We start from the raw sequence: 26410 nt of genomic DNA, 5'->3' as shown, positions 1-26410 counted from the left end.
CGGCCGGGGCGCGGGATGGCGCGGCCGGGGCGCCCCAGCCCGGTGCGGAGCCGGGGGCGGCGGGACGGGCGGGGGGGCGCGGGGCCGGGCGCATGCGCCGCGGCGGCGGGGCGGCGGGGGCCGGGGCGGCGCGGGGGGCCGGAGGGAGGGAGGGAGCGGGCGGGGAGGAGGCTGGGCCGGGCCGGGCCGCCTATTTGAGGGAAAGTAGCGCTCGGCGGGTGCTCAGTGCCGGCCGCCGCGGAGAGGCAGCGGGCGAGCGGCCGCCGGTCGGTGCCCGCAGCCGGCGCGGCGCTGCCCCCCTGCCGAGGACTGCCGCGCTCGTCGCACGAGTGGCGGCGGGGGGAGCCGCCCCGCGGGGCCGCCTCTGCCCCTTCCCCGCCGCGCCGTTAATGGAAACATGGCGATGGCGGCTCCGACCGGCAGCGCGGCGCCCGTCGCCCCGGCCCTCTGCGGCCACCTGGCCCTGCTGCTGCTCCTCGCCGCCCCCGCCGCCCACGGCTACAGCTTCCCCCAGCAGCACACGTAAGTGCCGCCGCCCCGGCCGGTACCCCCGCCCCGCGGCTCGGCCCGGCGCGGTGGCGCATCGCGGGGCCGCCCCGGGGCCTGCGGGGGAGCGGCGGCGGCGGGGCCGCGGCGGGCGCTGCCGGTGCCGCGCTGGATGCGGGCGGGCGCGGGGGTCTCTGCCCGCTCCCCGCCGGAGCGGCGGGTTGAGGAACCGACCCAAAGTTGCTGGAAAGCGCAAACTTCCCCGGCGGGTGCCGGTCCGCAGGGCGGCTGTCGGAGCCTTAATGTGGCGAGAGGGGGGAAAGACCAAAAAGGACTTATTTTCCAACCCCCCCCATCCTCGTTTCAAGCACACAATATGGTACCCACAACCGGCCGTGCACACCGGAGTTTGAGCATAAACTAATAATAGCTGGATAGTTCCACAGGCTATCCGAGCTGGCGGGTCTTCCTCTCCCTCCCTCTGGAGCGACTAAAATTGACTGTAATCTACTGAAAGAGAGTCGGAAATCAGCTCGTTTGGGTGAGGGGGTGGGGGACTGGAGAGTCGCTGCAGGAAGGATATATATAGATTTTTTTGAAGAAGAAGAAATTGCTTTAGAAGTTAATGTTTGGGAATATTTTCTAACAGGGATGGCTCTCTTGCCTACCGTCGTAACCCTAAACCTGTCCCTCTCCACACATCCTCGGGAAACCTTGCTGAAATGTATTTTAAGAGGCTGTCATCTCCGTTATGAATTGCTGAGGTTTGTTGACACAAAACTGAAAAAAATCCAGACGATTCAAAGTAAAGGTTGACACTGTGTCCTTACAGTCTGCATTTCTGAAGGTGGGGGAAAGATTTCAATGACATAGAGTTAATAATAGCAGTGTTGCCCTTAACTTCGTGCTGCCCCAGTGGATGTGCACTGCTTTATGTCACAGTTGTCTTGTCATTTGTGATTTGCTTAAGAATATAAATACATGTCATATATATATGTCATAGGAAGTAGTTTTGAAAGCCTTTTAGATTAATGTCTTTGATCTCAAAGTACATTTTTGCAAGCATGTAGTCAGGCCTTCTGAAAAGGAGGCTTATCGGCAGAAGAAACAGTGTTGTTTATTTGGGAGAGCTGTAGCTTACTGTGTTAATATCTGCCTTCACCAAAGGCATGGTTGCTTTTTCTGAAATCCTTCCCATTCTGACAGATTCCTTCTGGATTCTTTTGGGGCACGTATTCATATTTTTAAATATCTTTGACCTTTGGGAGCTGATGGGCTCCCTTTTCTTGCTGTCACGTAAATAGAGAAATTCTTCAGGATAAGACCCTGAGAAATGTCTACCTACAGGGGGAGGAGAGGAAAGGGAACGTGCCAGTTCTCCTCCAAGTACCACAGCCTTATGGCCTGATCCAGCCTTGCTCTGCCATGAACGATCTCTGCTTCCATGAGAATGCCTAAAGAAGCAAAGGGGATTCTGTACGTGATGAAGCACAGCTCAAGTTTGTGGGATGTTTTTGATATTTCAGCAGCTTTTCATGGATTGCAAGTTGTTGCATTTGCTTATTAAGTTCAGAACACAGTATCAATTTATAGAATAAATTTCTTTTGGGTACCAGTTTGTGAGTCAAAGCTGTGTTTTCTTTCTAGCAGCAGAAAGTTTTATAAGAAGGTTCTTCTACTGAGAGAGACATAAAAAGGCTTATAAGTTGTAAATAATGTGCTTGCATTCCCTCACCCTAAGATCTATGTTATTCTCATAAACCATGCCAGCTTTTTAACCAAAGCAGTTTTATTCCAATTAATTTGGAGGGGTTTGCTAGAATAGATTTTGTTAGCTCTGTGCTCTCTTATCTGAGGTTTTATCAGAGTGGGCCTGATCCTGCACTGAGTGAGGCAAGATAAGCAAAAACTGAAGCTGCTGACAAAGATCCATAATTTCTTACAAATATAGAGGAATGATCCTGAAGAGGCCACTAATTGTGTGTGTGTGCCTCTGGTGGGAATCAATGCTGTCTGGCTGCATCTGGAGAAGAGACACAGAAGGGACGCAAGACCTCAACCTGACCTGATACCTTCCTCCTTGTTTGGTTCCCCTCATGACCTGCTCTGTGAACCCAGAGAAGACAGGAATGACGAATGGATATTTGATGATGATGCACAATTGCTGGGCAGTAGGTTAATGCTGTAACCTGTGGGCTGAAATGCCTGCTGAGCTCTGCCCTAGGGCTGCTGTGATTATTTGTTTCTTGGGAAGGAAATACTTAATGGGAGTAAAGAGTGCGGTGGTAACCGGCACCAAGGCTTGAACAATCCCCTGCAATTGACTCTTCCCCCCGAGTAGTTACCTGTTTGCATCCTTCTTGATTTTAAAGAGGCTGGATCTAACTTAAATTTTTTGAGCAGATTTACCGGGAGTGAGTTGAGCTGATGAGATGTGCTGCTGAATTCTTCCCATTACCAGCTAATTTTCTCCTACTTTGGACAATGCACCTTTGTGAATGATTCAGAGCATTGATTAGAAACATGTTTGTCTTTAGAGGTTTTCTCTGTAAATCACTAAAGTCATCTTTTACTACAGGACTCTCAAAAATGAGGCTGCTTTTTTAAGCAGCCCCAGAACTGTTTCATTCTGGCAAGCAGCAGAGTGAACAATTAGGATATCTTGCCTAAGGGGGGGAAGGAAGAAAATAAAAACATTTCTGGTTTTTATTTTTGTTTACAATTGTATTAATTATTGTCAGTGTGTTGATTCTTGGTTCTGTCCCTGATAAATCGCTGGTGTTCTACATTATCTCTCTCCTCCCGGGTAGCATGGTTTTAATCATCTTATGCTGAGCTAAGGAAAGCTCGGCTCAGCCAGTTGTCCAAAGGGGAATTTCTCATTGAGATTTAAAAAGCAAAATCCCAGATTGGAACAAACCCATTGGGGTGGGTGCATTAGGTGATGGCCACTGACTGACAAGGCTCCTTTTAGGAATGGTCACGTACAAGAACGTGCATCTGTGTGGGCAACGGGATTAATGGCTGTGGAAAGGAAGGCTGTTGGTTGCAGTTAATTTTTCTTTTAAATAGTACACAGAGGGATTCCTGTGGCAGCATGGTAACAACCTCTGCTTGAATTTCTGAGCAGTTTGGTATGAGATAATTGAAAGCCTGGTCAGTCAGGGAGGTCCTGTACCTGGATTGCCATTGTCTCAGGTTAGTGGAGATCGTGCACGTGAGTGCTGGGGAATGTGACTGCCAGTGCTGCACTGGGGAGCAGAACAAACCCCCTCCTCACTTTCCAGCAAGGCTTTTAGTCACTTGGACTTGAAAGAAAATTGCCATCTGCTAGAGGGTGGAGAGCCATTTGCTTCTTGCGAGGAAGCAGGTGTGTGCAGAATTGCTGCGTGTCTGCTTGGCTTCATCACTGCTCTGCAGGGCATCTCTGACCAGGCAGCAGAGCAGAAAGGTATGTCTGCAGGGGAAAGTGCCACTGTGGTGTCCATGGTCCAGTCCTGCTTTTTCAACAGGTTTAGCACTTGTCAGATGTAGACAGTTGTTTTGGGCAGCAAGCTGGGGGTGTTAGCCCTGTTCCTGTCAAATAGTGAGCAGTGAAGACTCCTGCTCAGAGAGTAAGGCTTAATGTCTTCCCATCATCACTGGAAGGTGGGCCTGAGGCTGCCTCTTCCAAATTAGTTGCTTCTTTGTAGCAGATTTTGATTTGCACTTGTCATTTCACCCCAAATTAGGTTAATGATGCTGGTAGTCATAGCACATCTGGGCTAGCAGGGTTTGAAATAAATAACTCTATTAGGACTGGATGCTTTAGGGTTTGCAGAATGCCATGTAGAGGAAGCTCCTTCTCTTGTTCTACTGACCACCTGCTGTGCAGTCAGAAAATCTCTTCCAATTATGGTTTTGATGCTTGGCATTGGAACTTGTCTGGAAAGGAGCTGAGAAGCTGGGAGATGGCCTTGCTTGTCTTCTGCTGTGCTCCACTAAGCAGAGAGACAGCTCCCTGGGAGGGCAATCTACCACCAGGAGTGACTGACAGATCCTGGCCCTCCATCCCTGTGAGAGCTGAGCAGCCTCTGTGACAATTTGTACTCAGTGGAGGCACAAATCCCCAGTGTCCCTGCAACAGCCCTGTGCAGGCTCTGCTTGGTGGCAGAAACCGCTTTTGAGGTGTGCAGAGGCACCCTGAACTTCCAGAGGTAAAAGAAGAGGCTCACAAAGAGGAACAAATGTTTTTTAAAAGCCATTTGCAATATTTCTTGCTATTTAAAAACTAATTTCTCCATTCCTGTTACCATTTCTGAGTGCTTCCTTCTCAGTTCTCGCATAGAGAATGAGCAGGGCGTTGCTGCTTTCTTGCCTGTGACACCTCAACACCATAATCTGCCTGCACTCATCCCCTTCAAGATTGTGGTTTCAGGAGCTTGAGTTTTTCAACTGTATACATTGAGAAATTGTTAATTGAAATTCTCTTGAGAAAGTGTGTGTGGGTTCCCACTGAAATCAATAAGGCTCCTGCACAAGGACCTGAGAGTAGAAATGGGCTCCTGCTTGGTGTTTGACAGGCAGAGTTCAGCAGCTTTGTTGTAGAGAAGCTTTGTGTGTGTTTGTGTGTGTGTGTGTGCAGCAGCCCCTGGAAAGCTGGAGGTGGTTAGGGAGGGTCTGAATGGAAACCTGAGCGTTTATCCCTGAATGAGCTGCCTGGAGTTTGGCTTCAAAAGCCATCGGAACGGCTCTCGAGGGCTGGCATGCTGGGGCATCTGCTCGCTGCAACACGGAACACGTGCCCTCCTGTACCAGTCAGACAATGCTTTTTTCACCCAGTGAAATACTCGAGTGAGATGAAATAAAAGCAAAAGTCATTACCAAGCAACATACTCGAGTGAAATATTCAGTAAGAAAGAAGGGGAACTGAATGCTTCAATATTTACTTTTCTAGGAGCCTCTTGAAAGCAAAATGTGTTTTGTTAGCAAAATTATTTTTCCTCTCTGGGGTGTTGGTAGTAGTTTGTTGTTTTAGAGCAGTTCCTGTAATCTAGCCTTCATCCTCGAGTTTATTATTGCTGGGTTGCATGGGGAATGGGGTTGTACAAATTGTTGTTACTGGAGAGTCAGTTTCTGTCAACAAGCTATTGGCATGGTTTTCTTTAGGTTGAATTATTCGATCTTTTGCAGAACGCATGTAGATTTCCTTCATTACTTTGACAGTTTCCCTACAACCCTTCCCATTCTGTCTCAGCCATTATCTTTTGGTCATAAATACAATGAGAACTAAAAGGTGTTTATGCAGACCAAAGGATTCATTCTTCCTCTGTAAAGCAACTTGTTTCTCAAATTGACTGATGTGTGAGTGATGGGGATATTTAACCAGATGAGCTTGTTACGGGTGAGAGGGCTGCAGGGCGAGAGACACAAGGATCTGAACGCGATCAGGCCAGACAAAGGGTGCACAGTCTGTGGTTTCTGTATCTATTCATTAACTCATCACAAGGTCGTTATCCTTGCTTGTGATTAGACTACTGTGCCACCTCCTCGGAAGCTGCTGCTCAGCCTGGTGGGGGACAGGGCAGGAGCTGTTGTGCAGCACAGCTGCTCCCAAGGCTGTGTGAGACTGCCTTTCAGGAGAACCAGGATCAATTCTCCTCCCTCACGTCTAGTTGGGACTGAGAACTCCGGAGGAGATAATTGCTGACAGCAATCAGATTGGGTGCTAAATGCCATATAAACCATCTAGGTCAATAATGATGGTAAAGCCTTGGGCACAGTTGTCAAAGCAGCAGTTAAGTTGGCCTCTCTCTTTGTGCAGCGACACCACTGATCGTGCGTAGAGTTAAACGCAATAAGTACAGGATGCAACATGATTTTTAGCTCTGGTGTATGTCAGAATCCCTGAAGTTCTCGCAATGAAAAGGAGTTCTATAATAAGAACGTCTCTTGCCTCCCTCGGCCTTGTTCCTTCTTTCATTGTCCTTGAAGAGTGGGGATGGAGCTGTGCTTTGCACAGACTAGGCTGGAGCTACGTCAGAACCACTGGGTTTCTGTTCTGAGTCCCCCGAAGCCCTGGGCAGACTTTGGGTACCCTTGGCTTCTGCTGGTGTGAAAACTGTTCTACCCTTTCCCACAGTGACACTTGGGGAATTCCCGAATCAATATGGGTTGTGCCTACAGTGAGTATCACTGTGATAGAAAACCCGGAGTGATGCAGTACAGAGACACGTTCATTTACCTGACAAAGGTTGTCTATCTTGAATTATTTATGAGGTTTCACAGCACACTAGGAAATTTTGTAAAAGCAATGGAGTCCTGGTAATGTGAGCCTCTTCACTGCAGCTTCCGTAGTGGAGTTGTTCTGAGGAGGTACTGGAGGTGGGGGATGGAGGAGGAGGAGGAGGAAGAAATAGGCAGCAAGTGGAGGGATGGAGAGAGACTGCTGTTTTCATGTGCAAATGATGAGGTGTGCAGAGCAATGAAGTGCGAATTAGTTAGATCATGCTGTGCATTGGAGCAAAAATCCATGTAGTGTTAGAAAGCAGCCTATGCTTCAGGGAAGGGTGGAGGGTGGAAAGGATGGGGAGCACAGGCACAAGGACAGAGCAGGGTGAAAATCTCATGACCAAAGTACTGGCTGCTTCCTATCTGTAGAAATGCTGTTTGCAGGGGTAGTTTGGTTAAAGTACATACTCATTTTGGTGAGGTTTTCTTATCTGAGTTCCAGTAAAAGAAGACTCAAGCCAGAGCTGGCCAGGCTTTTCTGTGTGGCATTCAGCAGCTGAGAGGCTTGGAAGTGTGCGGGGCACGTGGCTGTTGACCGGAGAGGTTTGCTCAGGATAACCTGGAGCATGTGTGTCCACAGGAGCATTGAGTCAGTGTTGTCTGACACGGAGAACGAGGGCATTAACAGTCGGAGTCCTGGCAGCAGTGCGTGGGCTTGCTGCAGTCCCTGCTGCAACACCATTTCAGTGCTAAAAGTTAGAGCTGCAGCACAGGTTCATGGTGTGGCTGCCACTGTGCGCCTGATTTGTTGGTACATAGAGCCTGCCCCGTGCCTTTGGGCTTCTGAGCCTCTTGGCTTGGCAAGCACAAAGTCAGCTCTTAAACAGTCGAATTGGGAAAGAATTGGGAAAGTATTGTATCCATCTCCACTGAAGTGAAAAATGAGGATATGATTCTCCTTATAAATACCAATGCCTCTCAACTCATAACAGAGCTGGATTCTGCAACTTTTGTCACAAGCTGCCAGTTTGCTGTCAGGCTCTGTTTCTTCTCCAGTGGGCACTTAATATTCTGCAGTCCAGAAGAATCCCATATCTAAAGTCTGAGTTCACATTCATTCTCCAAACAGCAAAGCAAACAAGGGGCATATATCTAAATAATTTTTAGAGCTAACCTTGTATAAGCTACTTACCCTTCAGAAATATATATAAAGAAATATATAAAGCTCTCTGTAATTTCTGTTGAACCAGAGATATTCTTGTATTTGAATTCTCGCATCTATTAATTTTCCTGTAATATCTCTCTATTGTGGCTAATAAACACTTTCTGTACAGTATGAAACAGGGAGGATCGTGATTGCAGTGCTTTGTTTGCATTTCTAGTGTATAGTGGGTTTTACAGGCAGATTTTTGGCAGCTGTGACATGAACACCAAAATAGAGACAGACTTAAGCCAAGCAAAGCACCTAATGTTCAACTTTATCAGGTGTTGCAGATTGAGTCAGATTCTGGGCTGTGAGTGGTTGAATGTCTTTTTATTGCTCCATAACAAACTCAGTAGACCCAGAAGGAGCTGAAGTGCCATTTCCTCATGTCTGAGGTAGTCCTGTAAATTAGAGGTCTCTGCTAAGTGTTCACTGTAGTGTCACATTCTTGGGATCAGTGTGTGTGGGAAGTATTGTGTGGGCTCTTGTGCTTTCAGTACCTCTGCAGGGAGAGGGATGCCCCTTGCCCAGGTGAAAGTTAACTTTCTGCAGCAGTGTGTCATGCACACCAGGGGAAGAAAAGGGTGGAAGTAAAAGCATTTAATTATTCAAGGCCAGCAAGCTGAAAAGGTTTCAGGACAGTGAGCTAGGCATGCGTCAAAGCTTCCTGGGCACTCCTCTGCTTTCCCCTCCTCCTCTGCCTGCTCTGAGAAGGAGGGTAAATTACATGACTTTGAAAAAAAATCAATATTTTTCTCTTCATGCAATTCTTACTTTTTAATTATTCTGTTTTTGTTGGCTAGAAAGTCGTAATAATTGTTGATCAGTGACCAAACTGATGACATTATTTTGCCTCCTACAGAATAACAGCACTTCAAAGAGCATAGACCAAAAGGGACCTTCTCTGTGCATAGGGATGCTCTCATGCCCCCCCTTGGCTATGTGCTGTGGGATTTCTGATTGAGCCATTCCTGATGTTAGCCTTGTTACAATGCAGACAAATTGCTGTTGTCAAGTCTTGCATGCTGTACTCTGCTGTGTAGGTTTAAAAGCTGAGAATTGTCAAGAAAATTTAAAAAATACTGGGACAAATTCATCCCTGATGTAATGATGTTTGTGGGATTATGCCCATGATAACTTTCAGGCCTTTGTCTTTTAACTTTTGAACATGGTGGTGCTTGTGGTAGAATTTTTATGGTGAGGTGGAGAAAAGAAATGCAGCTAACACATCTACTGTCTGCTGATGCTTTGGTCTCAGCTTCCAAGTAGCCCCATTTAGCACCTGCCCGCCTGTTTGACCCAGCAGCAAAAATGTTGTGTTGGCATTTCTGACATCAATACCACCTTTTTCCCCATCATCTTAAGGCTAAATGGAACCCTTCTGTGTCACTTGCTCCTTGCTATGTTTATTTGTTGTGATCTAGTCTTTACTGTAGAGAAAAATCTAACCAGCTCTGTCTCACCTCAGCCGTCTCCTAGGTGCTTGGGGCTCTTTTTCATGCCAAGTGGCTCCTTCCACAGGTGAATTTACACCCTCACTTTCCCCCTGCTTCCCTGTGCTCCCTGCCCAGAAATGAAGACAGAGCAGCTGGGTATGAAAGGGCCCTGACAGCCACATTTTGACATGAGGTCTCAAGGTCTCACTTTAGCACTGTCACTGCTGAGCTTGCCCTTATCTTTTCCCCTCCTGCCCCTTTGCATGCCAGCCTCACTGGGCTGTGTTTCTTGGAGCAGGCAGTGTTACCAAGCCAGAGGTGAGGATGCATCCCAAGGCTGGTGCTGTGCATGGACCACTGCCTGTGGCAACACTGCTGTGTGGGAATCTTCTTTTTCTGCCCTTCTCCTCTTGATGCCATTCCAAGTGAATCCTTGTGCTGAAAGCACTGCTGGTTTGTGCAGTTTATGAATGTGATTATGTGTGCTGAAAGCAGCCTTGCCTTTTTTATTTCATAAGGGCCTCTTAATAAATGTCACTTAGTTGGGGACTCAGGCAGCTGAGTGCATGGCCAGTTACCTTTCCACTGGGGAGTGGCTGCCAGACCCCATCCTGTTCTCTGGAGCCATCACAGCTGGCTGGTGGAAGTGCAGGTTGCCAGGAAAAAAAATACAGTGTTTTTATGGTAGCTGGCATAATAGTTGACTTTCATTCTTAATTAAATCTACTTATTGCTGTGTTTGTGCCATTCCTGTTGTTCTCAGATCTCACTGGATAACATGAGGGCTCTTGTACATGAAGTTGCTTTCAGAGAAAACCAAACAGCTGCAGAAAGGAAAGGTGTAGTAAATGTACCTGTCCTTCTTATGGAGGAATGTCAGAATGATTGCAGTGTGGTGAAATGGGACCTGCCTGGGCTGCAGGTGAGGTGCTCCAGCTGCATGACCTGAGACCTGTCTCGGGGCCACAAGTAATGGTGGACCTGCAGTTTCTCCATGTAACAATCTATGTTAGATGAAGGATTCATGTGCAAGGCCTGGTGCTTCAGGGCTGGGTGGAGTTGGTGGCCAGAGCCCTGTTTCATCTGCAACTGCCAACCTGCAGTCTTGAATCACAGTTTGTTGAACTGCTCTGAAGTTTGTGATGTTCATTGCACAGAAGTCCAGATCCCATGAGCAAAGCAAGGACTATGCCAAGTATATTCTGGTTTTTGTGTCTCATTTTCCACATGAAACTAACCTTGCTTCCTCATTTGGCTAGGTTACAGTATTTATTACAATGACATTCCTCCTCATTTTTTTTCTACTGCTATGATATTGAGGTTTAATATTTATCTTCTAATAGTTTCTGAATAGCAGAGAGCTTGCATTACTGGCAGTGATGTATAGTTAATCCTGAGCACAGATAGCTCTGAGAGGTCCAGACGGACTTCAGCCCTCAGTGGCACGCTCGTGAGTGAGGAAATTAGCTTGGAAATTGCTGTTTGTTAAAATTGCTTCTGTGTTAATCTTGCTGTGATACCACAGCTTCTGGCAGTATGTGGGTTAGCAAGATGGTTGTGGCTGAGAACGAGGGCAGGTTCTCACTTTAAAAGAGTCTCAGCAAAGACCTTGTCTTACACCTTTGCTCTGAGGAGGTTTACACTGAGCAACGTGGCCCATTTTTCAATTGCCAGGCCTATCTTCCAGGTGTTTTCTTATCCCCAGTTGACCTTCTGGCCTACTTTCTGTCCACTGTGTGTTAAAAGGTGACCAACCTGTCATTCTGGCAAGCATCAGGAGCAGAGCATGTGTGCCTCAGGCTTGTTCCCTGGGGAGACAGGTAATTCTTTCATGATGCCCTTGGGGCTGTTCCCCCTGCCATCCCCTCCCCATTGCACTGTGAGCATCTTGTCCTGCTCTCCATCTTCCTCTCCTTGTTGTGGTTTTGTACACGTGCTCAGTAACAGTGCTTGCATTTCCCCATTGCTCCTTTTGCTGCTGAAACGAAGGCTTCAGACACTCCAGTAAGTCAGTGGTGGAGTAGAAAATGCAACCAGATCACAGAACTCCTCCTCCTGTGTTCCTTTGAATGAATCCATGCTCTTAGTTGTGGGATAAATGTTTGTTCTACTATGTACTAACAGGACATCAGATTGAGATGCAAGAACAGAAAACAGGGGCAGGAGGATTTGGACTCCAGGGAAAGTGTCTGTCCCTTTCTTTGCTGTTGGGAGGATGGGAACTGTCCTTGTGGATGAAAAGCTTCTCTGAAGGACACTGTTCCCTGGCAAATGCCTGAACATCAAAGCTTGGGCAGTGCTGTTCTCTGTGCAGTCAGAGGGCAAGAGGCTTTGCTGCTGAGTGCTCAGCACTGGACTTCTCCAAATTAAATGGGTGCCTTCTGCTGCATAAGCCCTATGTTGGCTCTTTGTACCATGTAAATTATGGATAGGCACCTTTCCCAAGAAATGCTCTCTTTAAAATTATATTTTTGTGCTGATGAGGCACTCATTTAGAATTGGATCTTGTGCTTATTGCCTCCCTGTGGCAAGTGCTCACCAGTGGGAGCAGTTACTGGGCAAGCTGTAGAGCTGTACCTCCTGACCATGCCTTGGACATTAAACCCCTTGGACAGTACCTGAGATACCATCTGAACATTTCCTGCTCTCTCTATGTGTCTTGGAGAGAAATTCAGGAGGCCATTAAGCTGGGTAATTTACATGCTTCTTGAGCCTGTGCCTAGGGAAATATATTTCACAGGTAATTTCAAATCTCTTGGCGTGTGGAAGAAGTCATTATTGTGAACAGAAAGGGGCTGGTGATGTCACGGGCCCCATTGAGAAGACCACATTAGAGACTGGGATTTTTCTCTCTTACAGGAAAGTGTCCAAGACATTCTGTTCATGGGGTGTTGGGATGTCAGGAGCTTTTGAATCTAATGTTGATACTCAAGCAAAAAGAGAATTATGGCATAATCCTCAATTCCAGTTACATGTGAGCATATTGGGTGTGAGGGCTGGGAGCAAACCTGCTCTGGGGTACCCATAGGTGTGTGAGTTTCTTGCTTTGGTGCTCCAGTGCTGTCTTCCAAGGGCAGACATCAAAGTTAGCATCAGGAGGTTGAGCTGCAGTTTTGACTCTGCTACCAAAAGTCTGTCTGGGTTTGAGACTACTGCTTCACCTTGGTATTTCCATTCTCCCCTCCTGAAAAAGATGGAAGGTATTATTGTTGGACGTATTAGGAGGATTTGACAGTTTACTGTTGATCTTCCTTTTATGGGGTCCTCCAGGACAGGAGGTGAATTATTTTCAGTGTGAAAAGCTGGCTGTGGCTGGAGAGGGGAAACAGCCTGATAGCTCAGCGTCCTTTCCATGTACAGCAAAATGCTGTAGCACCTTCTGAGTATTCCCAGTGTGGTTCAGGCAGCTCCATTTATACAGATTTTATCCTTTCAGAGGAACAGACTTGGATTACTTTTCAGAGCGATATGTAGATGTTTTTTCCCTGTGGAGGGGGCAGTCTTTGTCCCAGTTGGATGGGGAGAAGGAGAGAGGAGCTGACCTGTGAAAGCTGCCAGCTTCATCCCTGTTGCTGTTATGCTCTGGGTAATGCAGAGTACTGGGACAAAACTGAACTGGGCTTCATGTTTCCACTCTGTCTGCTTCAGAGCTTGTCTGGATGCCACCTTACAGCAGGAAAGGTCTTACAAACAGCTTTTAGATGTGTATCACAAAGTAGTGAGGTAATGGTATAAAATGCAGTAAACTGCTATTTATTTTTTTTAATGCTCTCCACCCCCACCCCTTTTTTCTTTTATTCCTGAAAGGGACTAATACAATGAAGAGCTTCTGCAAATGAAGGCAACTGCATTTGAAATAACAGGGTTCTGGGTGTTTGGCTGGTGAGAGATGCAATAAACGAGCATCGCTAAGTGCTTTATAATAACAATGATTACAATGCTCTCTTAGGAGCCAGGAACTCTCAGGTAGGGGGATGGTGTGGAGAGGGCTTGTTTAAGGTGGGGGGTTTAACTAGATAGGCATGGAGTGACAGTGATGCCCAGAAACCCCTGCAGAATGTTACATATGGTGCTGTGAGAGGCTACTCCAAAAACCCCAGGAGACCTGGACTGACATGGTTTGAGGCTGAAGCAATGACAATGGATGCTCCTAAATAGCTTCTGGTAGCAGGAGGTCTTTGTGGCAGAGTTTAATGGCATCTCTTCTTGGTAAGCAGGGAAGCTGTTGACACAAATTCAGCAGAGTTCTGACTAGTCAGTAGTCCTCCACCAAACTCCTTGCTTGTCTACAAGTGATCAGATTGATCATTTGTGCCAAGTTTGTTTCTGATCAGCTGAAATCTGCCATGGGCAGGGAGGATGCTGAAAGCAGTCCTCTGGTGTCAAGTGGCTGGTAAGAGTTTACATTGTGCTGTTGGCAGTTTGGCCACCTTTGTTTTGCTACAACTCTCCATGAGTTGACTTGACTCTTCCTGGCAGTAGAAGCATCTCCAGGTGGAGAGTCTTGAGTGTTGGGAAGCTCTTCCTTGCCAAGGGCTCCAGTCAGTCCTTCATTTCCTGTTTTCCAGCTGCAGGCATCACATCTCCCTCACCCTTTGAGAAGCATTGAGAAATGACTACAATGTATGTATTCAAAACTCAGTTCCAGCCATCAAGATGTGGCACCTCTTTATCATGCTTTGCCCAATATCTTGACCAGACTCTACAAAAATGACCCAAACAAGGGGAATTGTTTGCTTTGTCCAGTATCACACTATTTGAGTAGCCAGGAGGGGGTGGTTGTGAACTATCCTGAAGTCTTATAAAAGCCTGCATCAGCTTGGATGGTCCTACTGTTGCTCAGCAGTGATGGAGGAGCGCAGAGCAACTCATAGCATGTAATCATAAAGTTGTTTGCATGTGCTTTAGAGGGCAGTGTTCTGATGGCATGATAGAGAAGCACAGCCCAGACTGTCATCTTCCAGCCATCCAGCCTGACATACTCAATGACAGCTTCACTGTGTCTCCAGGCTGAGTAAAAAGCTCTCCCATCTCCAGCCCCAGGTACAGGTCCTGTGAGTTGTGGCTGTTTTGTCTTCAGGGGTGGCTCAGCCTTCCATCTGGTGATGAGGATTTACTGGAATGAACAAGAAGATGCAACAAGCGATCTTACTTCTGTCAAGTTCCCAAGAGACTCATGAATTATACACAGAATAAACAAATAACCTGATATGTCTGTCATTATATCATAAAGGACTTTAATAATTCATGCAACTTGCAAAATCCTTACTAAGACCTACCCTCTGTAACCTTATCTTTGCTGTGGGGGATGGGATCTCTTCAGCCTCCACTCAGATTGCATCTGTAAAACAGGAGGCAGAGAGGAGGGAGGTTTTATCATAAAACTTCATCTGTATAATGGGTTGCAAAGTGACGTGCAATAGTTATCAGCCATTGGGGTCTCAAGGGGTGCTGAAAATGACAAGTGGCTGCATTGGGTGAAATTTATGCTGGTAGTGTGCTCCATAAAACTGACACCTATTCACTTATTTATTAATTCATTGTGTTTCAAGTCTAGATTTGTGACAGGCTTTGAGATAAGGAGCCCAGCTCTAATCCTGTGCGACGACAGTGCGAAGATGGTGCAAAGAAGCCATGGGCTGCTCTTGCTCCTGATGCACATCAGCAAGTGTGCCATGGAAACAGAGTTCCCAGATGTAAACTGAGAGCAGAGTTTGCAAAAAAGCAGGAAGGCTAAGGCATTGTGTTAGTTGGGCTCTGAAAAAAACAGTTATTTGTTGTGGGTAGGATACTGCTGGTGTTGCTCCAGTGCTGATAGCCATTGCCTTTGGCTTATTTTGTTTGTTATGGTCCTGGTTGGGTACTGTGTTCAAGGCTGGAAGGGCCTTTTGGCAAAGAGCTATCCTCTGCCCTGTGGTCTGCAAAAAATACCTGCTGTGCTTGCTTTGCCAGTTTTACTTTTCGTTGCTGTATCGGTGAGAGGTTGTGCATGTGTTTGCTCAGAAGAAATTGGTGCCTGTGTGGGACCTTTCCCAACACTGCCAAGCGAATGTACCAGCTCACACATTCAGTGGCTTCTTCTTCCTCTGTCTGTGGGCAAATCATCCACCAACAGACAGATTTTCCTCAAATCTACTCCTAGGCTTTAAATTATTCACTGCATTATCCTTTGGCCTCCAGCTCCTTTGCATATCAAATACTCCAAATCAGCTTTTTGTAAAGTTTGAAATTCAAGATATTTTGATTGGACACGCAGCTCTCAAAGAATAGTTATCGTGGCTCTTTGTCATACTGGGAGGGCATTTCAAGTGGGGTCCTGCAGGGATCTGCCCTGGACCTGCTTTTATTCAATAGTTTCATTAATAACTTAAGCAATGGAATAGGAAATATGCTTATAAAATTTGCAGGCGACACTGAGCTAGGAGGGGTTGGATGTACTTCGAAAGGCATTACCAGAATTCAAAATGATCTAGAAAAATTGAACGGTGAGCTGGATATCAGCAAAATGAAATTCACTGAAAACAAATGCAAAGTACTGCACTTATGAGGGAGAAATGAAATGTACAAATACAGAATAAAGAACACCCGTCTGGGTAGCAGCGTGGCAAAAAGGATCTCGAGAGTTATTGTGGATCACTTTGAGTCAGCCAAGCGCTGTCATAGCAGAAGGGCACATTTATTCTTCAGTGTTCAGTAGGTTCTTGGACAAGACTAGGGAGGTGATGTCTTCTTCCTCATACAACACTGGGTTTGGCTTCTGTTGGAGTACCTGACCTCACATTTTGGCATGAGCCTTTGGAGATATAGGCACACTGTAGAGAATCCAGAGAAGGGCAATGAAAAGAATGAATGTTTTAGAAAACAGTGCAAAATAGAGAAAGCTGTGAAAAGCTGAGTTTCCCTTTCTATTTATTTTACTACTCTAAAGGATGCAACAGAATCATGATCTTCCAGTTCTTAGGAGCTTGTTGTAAGATTTTTTCAGTGTCAGCTGTAGGTGGGATATGTGGAAAGAGGAAATTGAGATTTAGGGTGAATAAAAAGGGAACTTTTTTACCATGTGCTGAAAAATGGAGCTGGGAAGAGGTACTGTGGGGATCTTGGGTTCACCTTCAGCAGACAATTTAAAGAACAGATTAGAGAACACTTCATGCAGAAGGCTCAAGTATTTAGATGTCTTAGTGCAAGAAAGTTGTGGAAGAAGTGTTCCTGAAACCCCTGCCATCCTGCATATCTATGACTGACTGAACAGCTACTGCCTTTTCTGTTCTCAAGTGGAGTTAGACCTTGAATGGGTAATGCTTCTGGTTTTTGACAGAGAAATCATATTTAAGGAACAATTTTCCTATTGTCCTAAATGTCACTGGTGACAAGTTGGTGGTTACTGTTGGTTTTCTCACAGAAACCTACAGAAGTATTTATGCTCAAGAGCTGTTAATGAAACACAATTTTTTGGTGTAATTTTTCCCCTCAGACTTATTTCTCCTCACTCAGCTTTATCTATGCTGCAGGTTGAGAAAACTACAGAGTTACCCTTTTTATTATATTTTAATACACAATGGGGTGTCAAACTGGGATCAAGATGGATCTGGTAGGGAGTTTGTCGCTTGGGGTTTTCTTTAGGTGCAGTTGTTTGCAAGACATACCCTGCTGCAAAAAATTGAAAAAATAAGCAGAGGATAGGACAGAAACAGACCCAGAAAGTTAGTGTTTGAATTGAGGAGAACAAAATAATGTCATGAAAGAGGTGCATGTAGACAGACTATCCCTTTCCTGTCTCTTAAAAGATTTTTCTTTAGGATATAGTTCTAGTATTCATTTGTCCTGTCCTTCCTCCCTATAATAATGTCAAAGATGCTTTCTTATTGCAGAGAAGACCAGATGGTAGAGGTGAATAATGTCTTGATAAATATTAAGAAAAGACTAGTCCAGAAGGCAATTTTTTCCCACCCTTCCTTTATATAAACACCTGGGCACATACTTTAAATTAAAACACAGTCATAAAATGACAATGTGGGAGGCTTGATAATGTCTGGAAGCACGGTCGGTCAGTAAGTTATTTGGAAGGAAACAGGTGTTCTCTCTAAGTTGTATCTTCAGGGGAAAATAAAAAGGCAACTTGTTTTTCCTTGATGGGTAAATATTTGCCCACGTGGGTTTTTTACAGCCTAGGTATGTAAGAGAGCTCAGAGGGGGCATATCCTGCACACACACACACATGCATGTGTGTGCACTGACACAGGCTATTATAGTTAAAGGATTAAGCATCTTGAAGGAATAAGCCAATTATAAGAAGTTCCTGCACAGCAAAAATTAGACAACACAGTAATTAATAACCTTATTAAATAGCAATATTTGGGCACTGAACCAAAGCGTATGAATCAGGGTGAAGCATTCTTGGCTGAACACACTGCGTAAAGTGTAGACACTTGTTCAGAACACACTCTGTAGAGCCCAATAAGCTTTGGGGCAGTAGATCCACTTAGCAAGTAGTTTCTCCTCTTGTGCTTTTATGTTTCTGTGACTCTCTCTTATTTTGGGGGCCAGGAAGGCAGCAAAAGAAAAGGACCAATTCTCCCATTTTATTTTTTTTTCTAACATCCTCTTCTGTTCACAGCCAAACAAGCACTCTCCTAAGGCTTCTTTTAAGGAAAAAATGTCCTCAAGCAGAAAACTAATTTTCTTTCCTCTGGCTTCTCTTTTCGCAGTGCTTTTGTGAGAGATGCCTTGCAATGAGGCTTATACTCATTAGTGGTTTGTGTAACTGCCTTGCCCACCCCTAGGTTAGCCATGAGGAGGTGCCACTGCAGCCCATGAGGGGTCTGTCCCATGTACCCAGAGCCACCAAGGGACAGAGTGACTTTGGGCTGAGCTGCTGTGGCATGTCCCTGGTGCTGGCCACAGGCTGGCAGCGCATGGCTTGCACTGGTGGCTTCTCTGTGAGTGTCTCCAGTTTCTGTACAGAAGACCAGGACTCTCAGGCTGCCATGTGATGTGTGCACAAGTGTGGGAGGATGCGGGCCAAGCACAGCCTGTATCCTGCCTTTCCAGACAATTATAATTTTCTTCTGAAGCTACACAGCTGGAGCAGTAGTGTAGCCTTAGATACCAACATCGACATGCATGGAAGTCTCTGCAACTGCTTGGGTGACCTGAAGCATGGAACATGCCCTAATCCTAAAAAAGAGCTTCTGTGACCAGTGGCAAGGCACAGGTGCCCACTGAGCAGGACTGGGACATGTGGGATGCTTTGCTTCTTGGCTCCAGCTGCAACAGCAGTGATTTGCCTCCTGATGTTCTGCTTGACACAGTAAATAGTTTTGAATATCTTCTTCTTTTTAAAAGCCTACTTTATATCATCTGTAAGAAAAATCAAATATGCAAATTATGTAATCAATTAACATTTTTGTAGTTTTCTTTGGAGCAGCAGTGATAAATGGTGTTATGTTTTCAAAAATCAGTTACCTCCCTTGCAAATGTTTCACTTGAGGCTGTAAGGAACTGAGGTGAAGGAAACAACCATTCTTTCAATAGTAAAGATTTTTTATGGATATCCTGAATGTGTATGTGACGGTTGTAGAGTTGTTGGGTTGGGAGAGTCCTATGGAGACTCCTCAGCAATGGGAGAGCCAGCTGAGACAAGGGGGATGAGTGAGATGTGCTGGGCATGTCACTGCCAGAGAGAGGCCAGGGGATGTGCCAGGCTCCTTCCATGCAGTTCCTGCAGGCACAGAGCTATTAAGTGCCATCACAAATTCTTGAGCTCCAAGGTTCTGTGCTGGCCCATGTTTCCTCACTACAGTGGACACCAAAGTGGTGCTTGGTTTTAGGAGGTTTGTGCACATGGCTCGTAAAGGAGCCTGGTGCCTTTCCGTGAGCACCTCCACAGCCGTGCCAGGGCCTTCCCAGCCAGTGCATCAGCTGTGTTCTTTATGCTTTACTTGTAAATGCCATTTCACAGGAGCAGCAGGGCACTCCTGGCAGCATGTCTGAAGCAGTTATCGCTCCTCAAGCCCTGTACCGCACCTGAGGTGTGCAGTGATGGCCCAGGAGCGCAGTGACTGCCGTGTCCTATTGCTTACAGCTTCCACAGGGGATGCTGCATACAGCAATCTCCATGTTCATCATGGCTAGCAGCTTCTTTACCCTCTGCAGCCTTGCTACAGTCATCTTACAGAAAATTTTTAATGTTTTAATGTGCATTAGTGTGTACACAGGAATCTCCACGTTCATCATGGGCTAGCAGCTTCTTTACCCTCTGCAGCCTTGCTACAGTCATCTTACATACATTTTAAGGGCATTAGTTTAATGTTGTTTTTTTTTTAATGGTAACTTTCAACCCAGTATATGACAACTGAGATGAAACCTCCAAATTTTGGCATGTGGCCCACTCTGCATGCTTCTGTCTTGGACATTACCAGGGTAGAAGAACATAGTAATGGATCAGACAAGAGTTCTGCCAGTGCTTTAATGTGGGTGAGGCATGTGCTGGGGTAAAAAAAAGAATTTTTACTACCACAGGCAAAAGTTCTTGGATAGCCATACTATACCAAAAAAAAAGAAGCTGCTTCTGCTATTACTTGTTTTTTTTAAAATCTAGAAACCTGATGTGAGCTATGCCAAAATGCTGTCCTTTTTATTTGATAGTGTAATACGTGCATTTATTTCTTTTTAATATTGATATCACCAGGCTTAGCTGGACTCTTTGGGAAACTGCTGGTCTGTAAGATTGAGCCAGGTATCCTAAGACTGCACAATTAAAGTGATCTGCAGCTTTACTCATGAATGAAAAACCCAGTGACTTTTCTCTAAAATAGTAGTACTTCTTGGGGCGGAGGCAGGGGGTGGAATAAGTTAAAACAATTTTTTTTAAACAAATCTGCTGACTAAATTTAAATTAATTGTAAATCCCAGCTCAACTGAGCGCTCAGTGTCTCTTTAGCATATGCCAAGAGAGTAATATTGATGCCTCTGTCTTCTCTCTAACTAATCCTTTCTGAAGGCTTGGCCATACGTGACATTTAAGCGGATAGGAGCAGTTGCTAATGTTGATGGATACAGCTCAAGATGGGAGGTAATTTTTCCTTGCTGTGGTGGTGTAGGTGTTCCTGGTGGGAGCTGACACAGGCAGGTGTCACTGAAATCGAGGATCTTGTACAGAGCTGGAAGTTAAGGAAAAGTGTCAGCTCCATAAGTGCTCGGTGGGGTTTCTCAGACCTGTGGCTGAGTATGAGCATATAATTGATTTTTTTCAGTTCACTGGACAAACTGGAGGAGGGGAAAAATAAATTCAATTTTGGTTTTTCAAGGCTTTTTTTTAAGTGAGTGCCTTGTGTAAAAATGGATATTTTTTGGTGAAAATGCTTCAGAAGATGTGTGGGTAACTTTGATACTCAGGGTAACTTGGATATACCTTTGATAAAGTGATTGGAAAAGGAAAAGAAACAAAAACCCCCAAACCCAACTCTCCCCTCAGCTCTGTCTGTGACCTGGTACCTTCACACTGGCAGCCCCACTGAAGGCTTTGCTCTCTCTCCTCTGGCAGAATAGGGGTTTATTGATATCTTCATTCATCTCTTCCTAGATTTCCCCTCCCCAGCCATGCTTCCAGGGGACACTAGACAGCATTGGGAAATAGTATAAGATGGGAAATGGCATAAGTTACATTGGAAAACTGAGAAGGCTTGGCATGCACAATTAAGTCTTGTTTTCATCCACAGCCTTGTATGTTATTGACTGGCATGACTTTTGCCTCAGTAGCACACATCTCTCTGCCAGCCCTTCCCTCTGTCCTGCTGGTCCCTCACCCCTCAAAAGTGAAGCTTCAGCTCCTCAGCTCAAGGCATCTTTCTGTTTGGGTAATTCTGCCCAGCTTTTGGGCTGTGCTGTGTAATTCAGAGTCCTCCAGTGCCCAGCTGAAAAATACTTGGGTTTCTTTACTCCTTGATCTCTGATAGAGCCCCTCCATGGTTTGGGGGTTGTGGGGGAGTGTGTGTGTGGGCTGCCTGGGGAATGTCTCTGCATGAAGACTGGAATCATTAGGTGACCCTAACAAAAGTGCAGCCTCCCCAAGCTGGTCTGCTCCCTCCCACCAGCTTTGCCCTGCTGCTGGCCTTACTTTCTACTCCTTCTGCTCCTTCCCTCCTTTTTGTGGCATCCATTGAGAGAGAAATGTTGCTGTGAAAAAAGCACTGAAGGCAGTGCCAAGTGGTGCAGAGGCAATTGAGTGTTGCTTTTCCAGGTCAGACAGGAGATTTGACATTTGCCTGGGCAGTGGCTGAAGCCAGGAAATCTCATTAAAAGAAGGAGAATTATCAAGTTCTGTGGATTTAGCAGAGGGTTTATTTGTTGTTGTTTTTAACTTGGTGTTATTGCTGTAGGGTGAAATCCGTGTGGCTGAGTGCATGAAAGGGCGTTGTGCCTGTTGGAAGGCCTGGCAGCTCCCTCTCCCCTCCTTACAGGATGCAGGATGTGCCAGTGGCAGCTCCAGCCCTTCCCTGTGCCCACCCTGGGCCTGGCAGAGCCGTGCCTGGCACAGCTTGGGCTCTGCTGGAGGTGCAGAGCAGCTGAGCCCTTGGGCACTGTGCTCTGTGCTTGGCTGCTGGCTGTGCCCAGGTCTCTCCCCTGGTGCTGCAGTGATAATCGATTGCTGCAGCAGGACAAGGCACCTTTGGCCCTGCCATGGCTCAGGGTTTGCTCTCTGCCACAGAGCCCTGCTGAAAAATAAGCTGTTTTCTGTACTACATAGTGCTTGGACCTTGTTAATCACTCTGGGCTTAAATAATTATCTACAGCAAATGTTTATATAAGGAGAAAATAAAGCCTCGAGCCTTGCAGTTTTTGTTGTACCTTTTTCTCCCCTCTTCTCTCTGTGGTGCCTTGTGCATAAATTTTGAAGTCTTGAAGTTTATAACCTGCCCCAGCTGTAATTCTCAAAGCAGTGTGTTCCTGGTACTCTGCCCTGCCCTTGGTGCTGCAGAGAGCAGTGAACTTAGCTGAGGCACTGATTTCCTCCCTCTCCCTTCAGTCCCTTGCTTATCTACTCGGTGTCAGGGCTCTGACTCTTTCTCTCTCTTTCTCTCCCTTTCTCTTTCTCTCTTTCCCTCCATCTCTTGCAGTATGCAGTACTGGGCCAGGAGGCTGGAGCAGGAGATTGATGGAGTGATGAGGATATTTGGTGGAGTCCAGCAGCTCAGAAAGGTAAGCTGTCTTTCTTTTACCTGTGCTTTCTTGTGGCAATGGATGTTCTCATCTGCAGAAATCACCTGTGTGAACACTTGCACTCTGTCACCCTCTCAGCTCAATCCACGTGCAGGATCATGGCTGGCTGTGCTTCTGGTTCCTGGGCAATCAGATGCATTTATCAAATGTGTGGGAGTGAGTGTGGTTTGTATCTGTCTGTCTCTGGGGCTGCATGTCACTGCTATCTAAGCATGTACCTCTCGAGTTTTTCCTATATGACACACTAAAAAAGAATAAATTCATGAACTTTTCCTCCAGGGACTGAAGGTTGTGTTTTCAATTTAAACTTGTGTTTAAATTTAAAAATTTAAAACAGGAACCAGCAAAGCAGGAAATGTTGAAAGGATAATTTTGCTGGCCATTGGAAGCTCCTTGTTTTTAAATATAATTGCAGGTAAAGCTGTAGTTGTTGTTTGGCTATGTTTCCAAGTGCCAGAAAACAAAATTCAGTTAGTGATGCTGGCATCTGCCTCCTGCTCCCTGAGTTAGCACCAGGATGCAGAGGCTGCAGAGGCCAGACCTGCTCTTCTCCTGGCAGCAGAGCTCTGGGTCGAGTTAGGGCAGTTACAGAACAGCTTCATTGGAGTTTATTAGGTTTGGGATCAAACAGCCTTTGAGACCTTCCCTGTTTCCCTTTCCCCATAAAACTCTGTTTCCCCTTGCCCACACTCTTGTGCTGACTAGCTGATTTGAAATTGAGCTATTTGGAATAACAGTTAGGGTGTTAATCTAAAGAAAATAGACTCGTCTCTAGAGTGATAAATATGTTACCCCAGAAGAAAAGCATGGGTGTATTTGTGTTTTCTGGTGACAGTGACATGTTCTTCTCAGATGCCAGTTCTGTATGGGACTCCTACTGTCTGTCTTGCACTAGTAGCTGTATTGGCTTAAACAGAACTGCTGATATTTTATACTGTTGGTTGTAATCCATTGTCTAAACACAGAGGTCACACTATTTTCTTTTAAATGCATTGTGAAATGAGTTTACCTGAAGGCTTGCAGAACTCTTCATGGTTCATCCATTCATTTGTGTTCATATTTGAGCTCTAGAATGGTGTGTCTGGGCTTTGTGTGCATTCATTTCAACTGAACTTCAGCCGGATTGACACAAACCTCATGTGCAGCCTGAAAAGCATATACACCCACTTGGGTTACAACAGATATTTCTGAATGTAGCCATGCATTTGTGCAATGCAGTTTTGCATGTTGGCAGGGTCTTAGAGCTGGGGATGTTTTCCAGGCAATACAATGGTGCAGCAGTCAGCATTCTCTTCAGCAGAGCACAGTCATAAAAAACAAAAGGATTGTTACTACATTTTTGTACATGTCCTCTCTTACAATTTATTCTTATTAGCTTTGATTTTACTCCTTTGCATGCTAAATAGGTATATCATGTAATTTTTTTAATGCCATAATTAAAGAGAAATTACACCTCCAATTTGCCAGCACTTGACTCCTATTGGCCAGTCAGTCAATTACAGGTAAGAGAGCTTCCCACTTTTCCTGTTTAATTCTTCTGGTAGAACATAATGCAGTACTTCAATGGATTAATACTGGAAACACTGACTACAGAGAGATTGAAAGGTTTTTTTTGAAATCTGTTTTGGAATCTTCTTGTGAAGGGAGGAAGCTAATTATTGTATCTAGTAAATGCATAAACCAGCTGAAGCCAAGAAATGAGCTACTGAAAATTCCACTGTGCAGCTGTTTGAACACCAGAAAGGCCTGGTGCAGGCTGTCTGCTGATCTCTATGGGAAAACTTGGGATCTGGAGTTCAGGTTGGATTCGTAGATGCAATATCAAGTGGATGATGCTTAAGAACCACGTCACTTGCTAGTGCACACCAGCACAGCTTCACTGATGGAAAATGGCACAGAGTGCTTCACCCTGAAGAACAGAGCTGTACCTGCAGGGAGTCCCTACCCACCAGCTGCACACAGGTTCATTGGAGTTACAGTATGGGAGCTGTCTAATGTCATAAAGTGGTACTAAAACCTGTTTGGAGACATGGATTTAAAAAGTTAAATTTAAAAAAAGTCCACATTCTCCTGCAACCACACTCAAAATTTAGAAGGTGAGCAGGCAGAGGGGGAAGGAAGAGCCCCTGAGGAGCTGTGGGAGCTGAAACATGGTATAGCTAGAAGCTAATTCCACCCACTGGGATTTCACAGGAAGGCTCATCATTAAGCAAGAGTAAACCCATGCAGAGTAGGAAGGATAAAGAAAAATGAGGCAAGTAGAGCCTGATTTTTGCAAAGAGTTGCTGATGCTCTTTGGGCTTGCCATGTTGGCCTGGGCCATGTCTGCAGAGGGAATTTCTGGTTCATTGTGCATAGTGATATTAGAAAAGTGCTCCAGTGGGGGGAAACAGTGCTGCAGTGTCACCAGAGACAGAACTGGTCCTTATGAACTTGGTGGGGTCTGTTGAGAAGTGCTAGGTTCCACTGCCAGCTCTCATGGGACTATGAAGCTGTAAGCACTGGAGGTGGGTCCAAGGCAGAAATGGATCTTCCCTTTCCAGGCCTGACTACCAAAGTGACAAACCAAATAATAATAAAAAATACCCTCCTCTGAGATTTGCCAGGTTTGCTTACAAATCTTTTTTTCTTGGGTTGCTGTGAAAGGATGAAGATCTGTTCTTTGGTTATTGCCTGAAATCATAACTGTTATGGCATATGAGGCATGAAATTTATTATCAGAAATATGGTGTCCAGGAACATAATGGTGCTGAATATTTTATCTTCCTGGAGCGCTGCCCATCCCAGAAAGATTTTTAACTCTTCACTCATTTCCTTGAGTTGGGGTACTAAATGTTCAATGCCCCTGCTTCCCTCCTGTCCTGCCAGGTGGATAGGTAATCCCCTGGGGAGATTTTCCAAGCTTGTACCATGCAGATGCTCCTTTGCACAAGGGGACCATTTTTCTGGAGCATTTACAGGAGGGTGAGAAGCTCTGAGATGTAGAGGAGTCATGCCAAGGGCTCTTCTTTCAGCTGTGAGGTATCACCTTGCTTCTCTCCAGATGTTCCCATTAGACACACAGACTGGCTGTGGTGGGCCACCCATATGACTGAACACTGTATGGAGGAGCTTGGCCTTGCTGAGATGATTGTCTGCCTGGTGAAGTCAGTGTTCAGCCCTCGGGGTGCCTGTGGTGCAGCATCCTGTTGGCTGGCTGGTTCCTCCAGGCATGCCTCAAAACAAATCCCAGCTCTTGGATAAGGGCACGCTGCTTTGCCTCCCTATCCTCGCCTCCCTCGCAGCTCACCAGAGATAATTGAGAGCACAAATCACTGCTAATTTAGCTCTGACTGGCACGATGATATGTGGGACCCTATAATGCTGTCTGAATAGATTGACATTCTTAAAATAATTACTTCTAGAATAAGGAATATTATACTAAAAATACAACTCTCTGATTTCCCACTTTTTTCTGTTAGTGACTTCTTTGTGGCTACAGTGAACTCTTCACTTTTGCAGAACAAAAAAATATTTTGTTTTGACATTTCTTGCTACACTACACTACATTTCTCTTTCTCCTAGTTTTTGGCACAAGTAAAAGTTACTAACTTTAGTCAAAAATGAATTAATATTTTGTCTTTCCAGCCTAGATGCTGCAAAACCTGCTCCAGGGTAGAGTGCACTCAAGAGATTTCCCAAGCTGGTGCAGCCCTGTCCCAGCCTCCCAGTGTCCTGCTGTGCTGGCACTGTGGCAGCACCGATGACAGCAGAGCTGTGTGTGCTGCTGGGCTTTGTGCCTCACTGAGCAGCTCCCCTGGATGTTGTGTTAAAACTCCTTTTCTGGATAGCTGGGCTGAGGCTCAAATCTGCC

At 45.7% G+C, this 26410-nt stretch overlaps 1 protein-coding gene across 2 annotated transcripts in view; it reads left to right on the top strand.

Moving 5' to 3' along the window:
• Positions 1-339: 339 nt before the first annotated feature.
• Positions 340-26410, top strand: part of CACNA2D2 (calcium voltage-gated channel auxiliary subunit alpha2delta 2) — a 208630-nt gene continuing 182559 nt past the window's right edge. For both annotated transcript variants that reach the window (XM_054280705.1, XM_054280704.1), the window contains exons 1-2: positions 340-522; positions 22455-22536. In XM_054280705.1, coding sequence (XP_054136680.1) covers positions 398-522; positions 22455-22536 — 207 coding nt within the window. In that variant the 5' untranslated portion in view covers positions 340-397. The remainder of the gene's footprint in view (positions 523-22454; positions 22537-26410) is intronic.

The sequence above is a fragment of the Melozone crissalis genome, unplaced genomic scaffold, assembly GCF_028551555.1.
Source record: "Melozone crissalis strain CALT ecotype California unplaced genomic scaffold, PUWL_Pcris_2 ptg000029l_1, whole genome shotgun sequence".
NCBI lineage: Eukaryota > Metazoa > Chordata > Aves > Passeriformes > Passerellidae > Melozone > Melozone crissalis.
The sequence above is the reverse complement of the archived record's forward strand: the minus strand, read 5'-3'. Positions and strand labels throughout refer to the sequence as shown.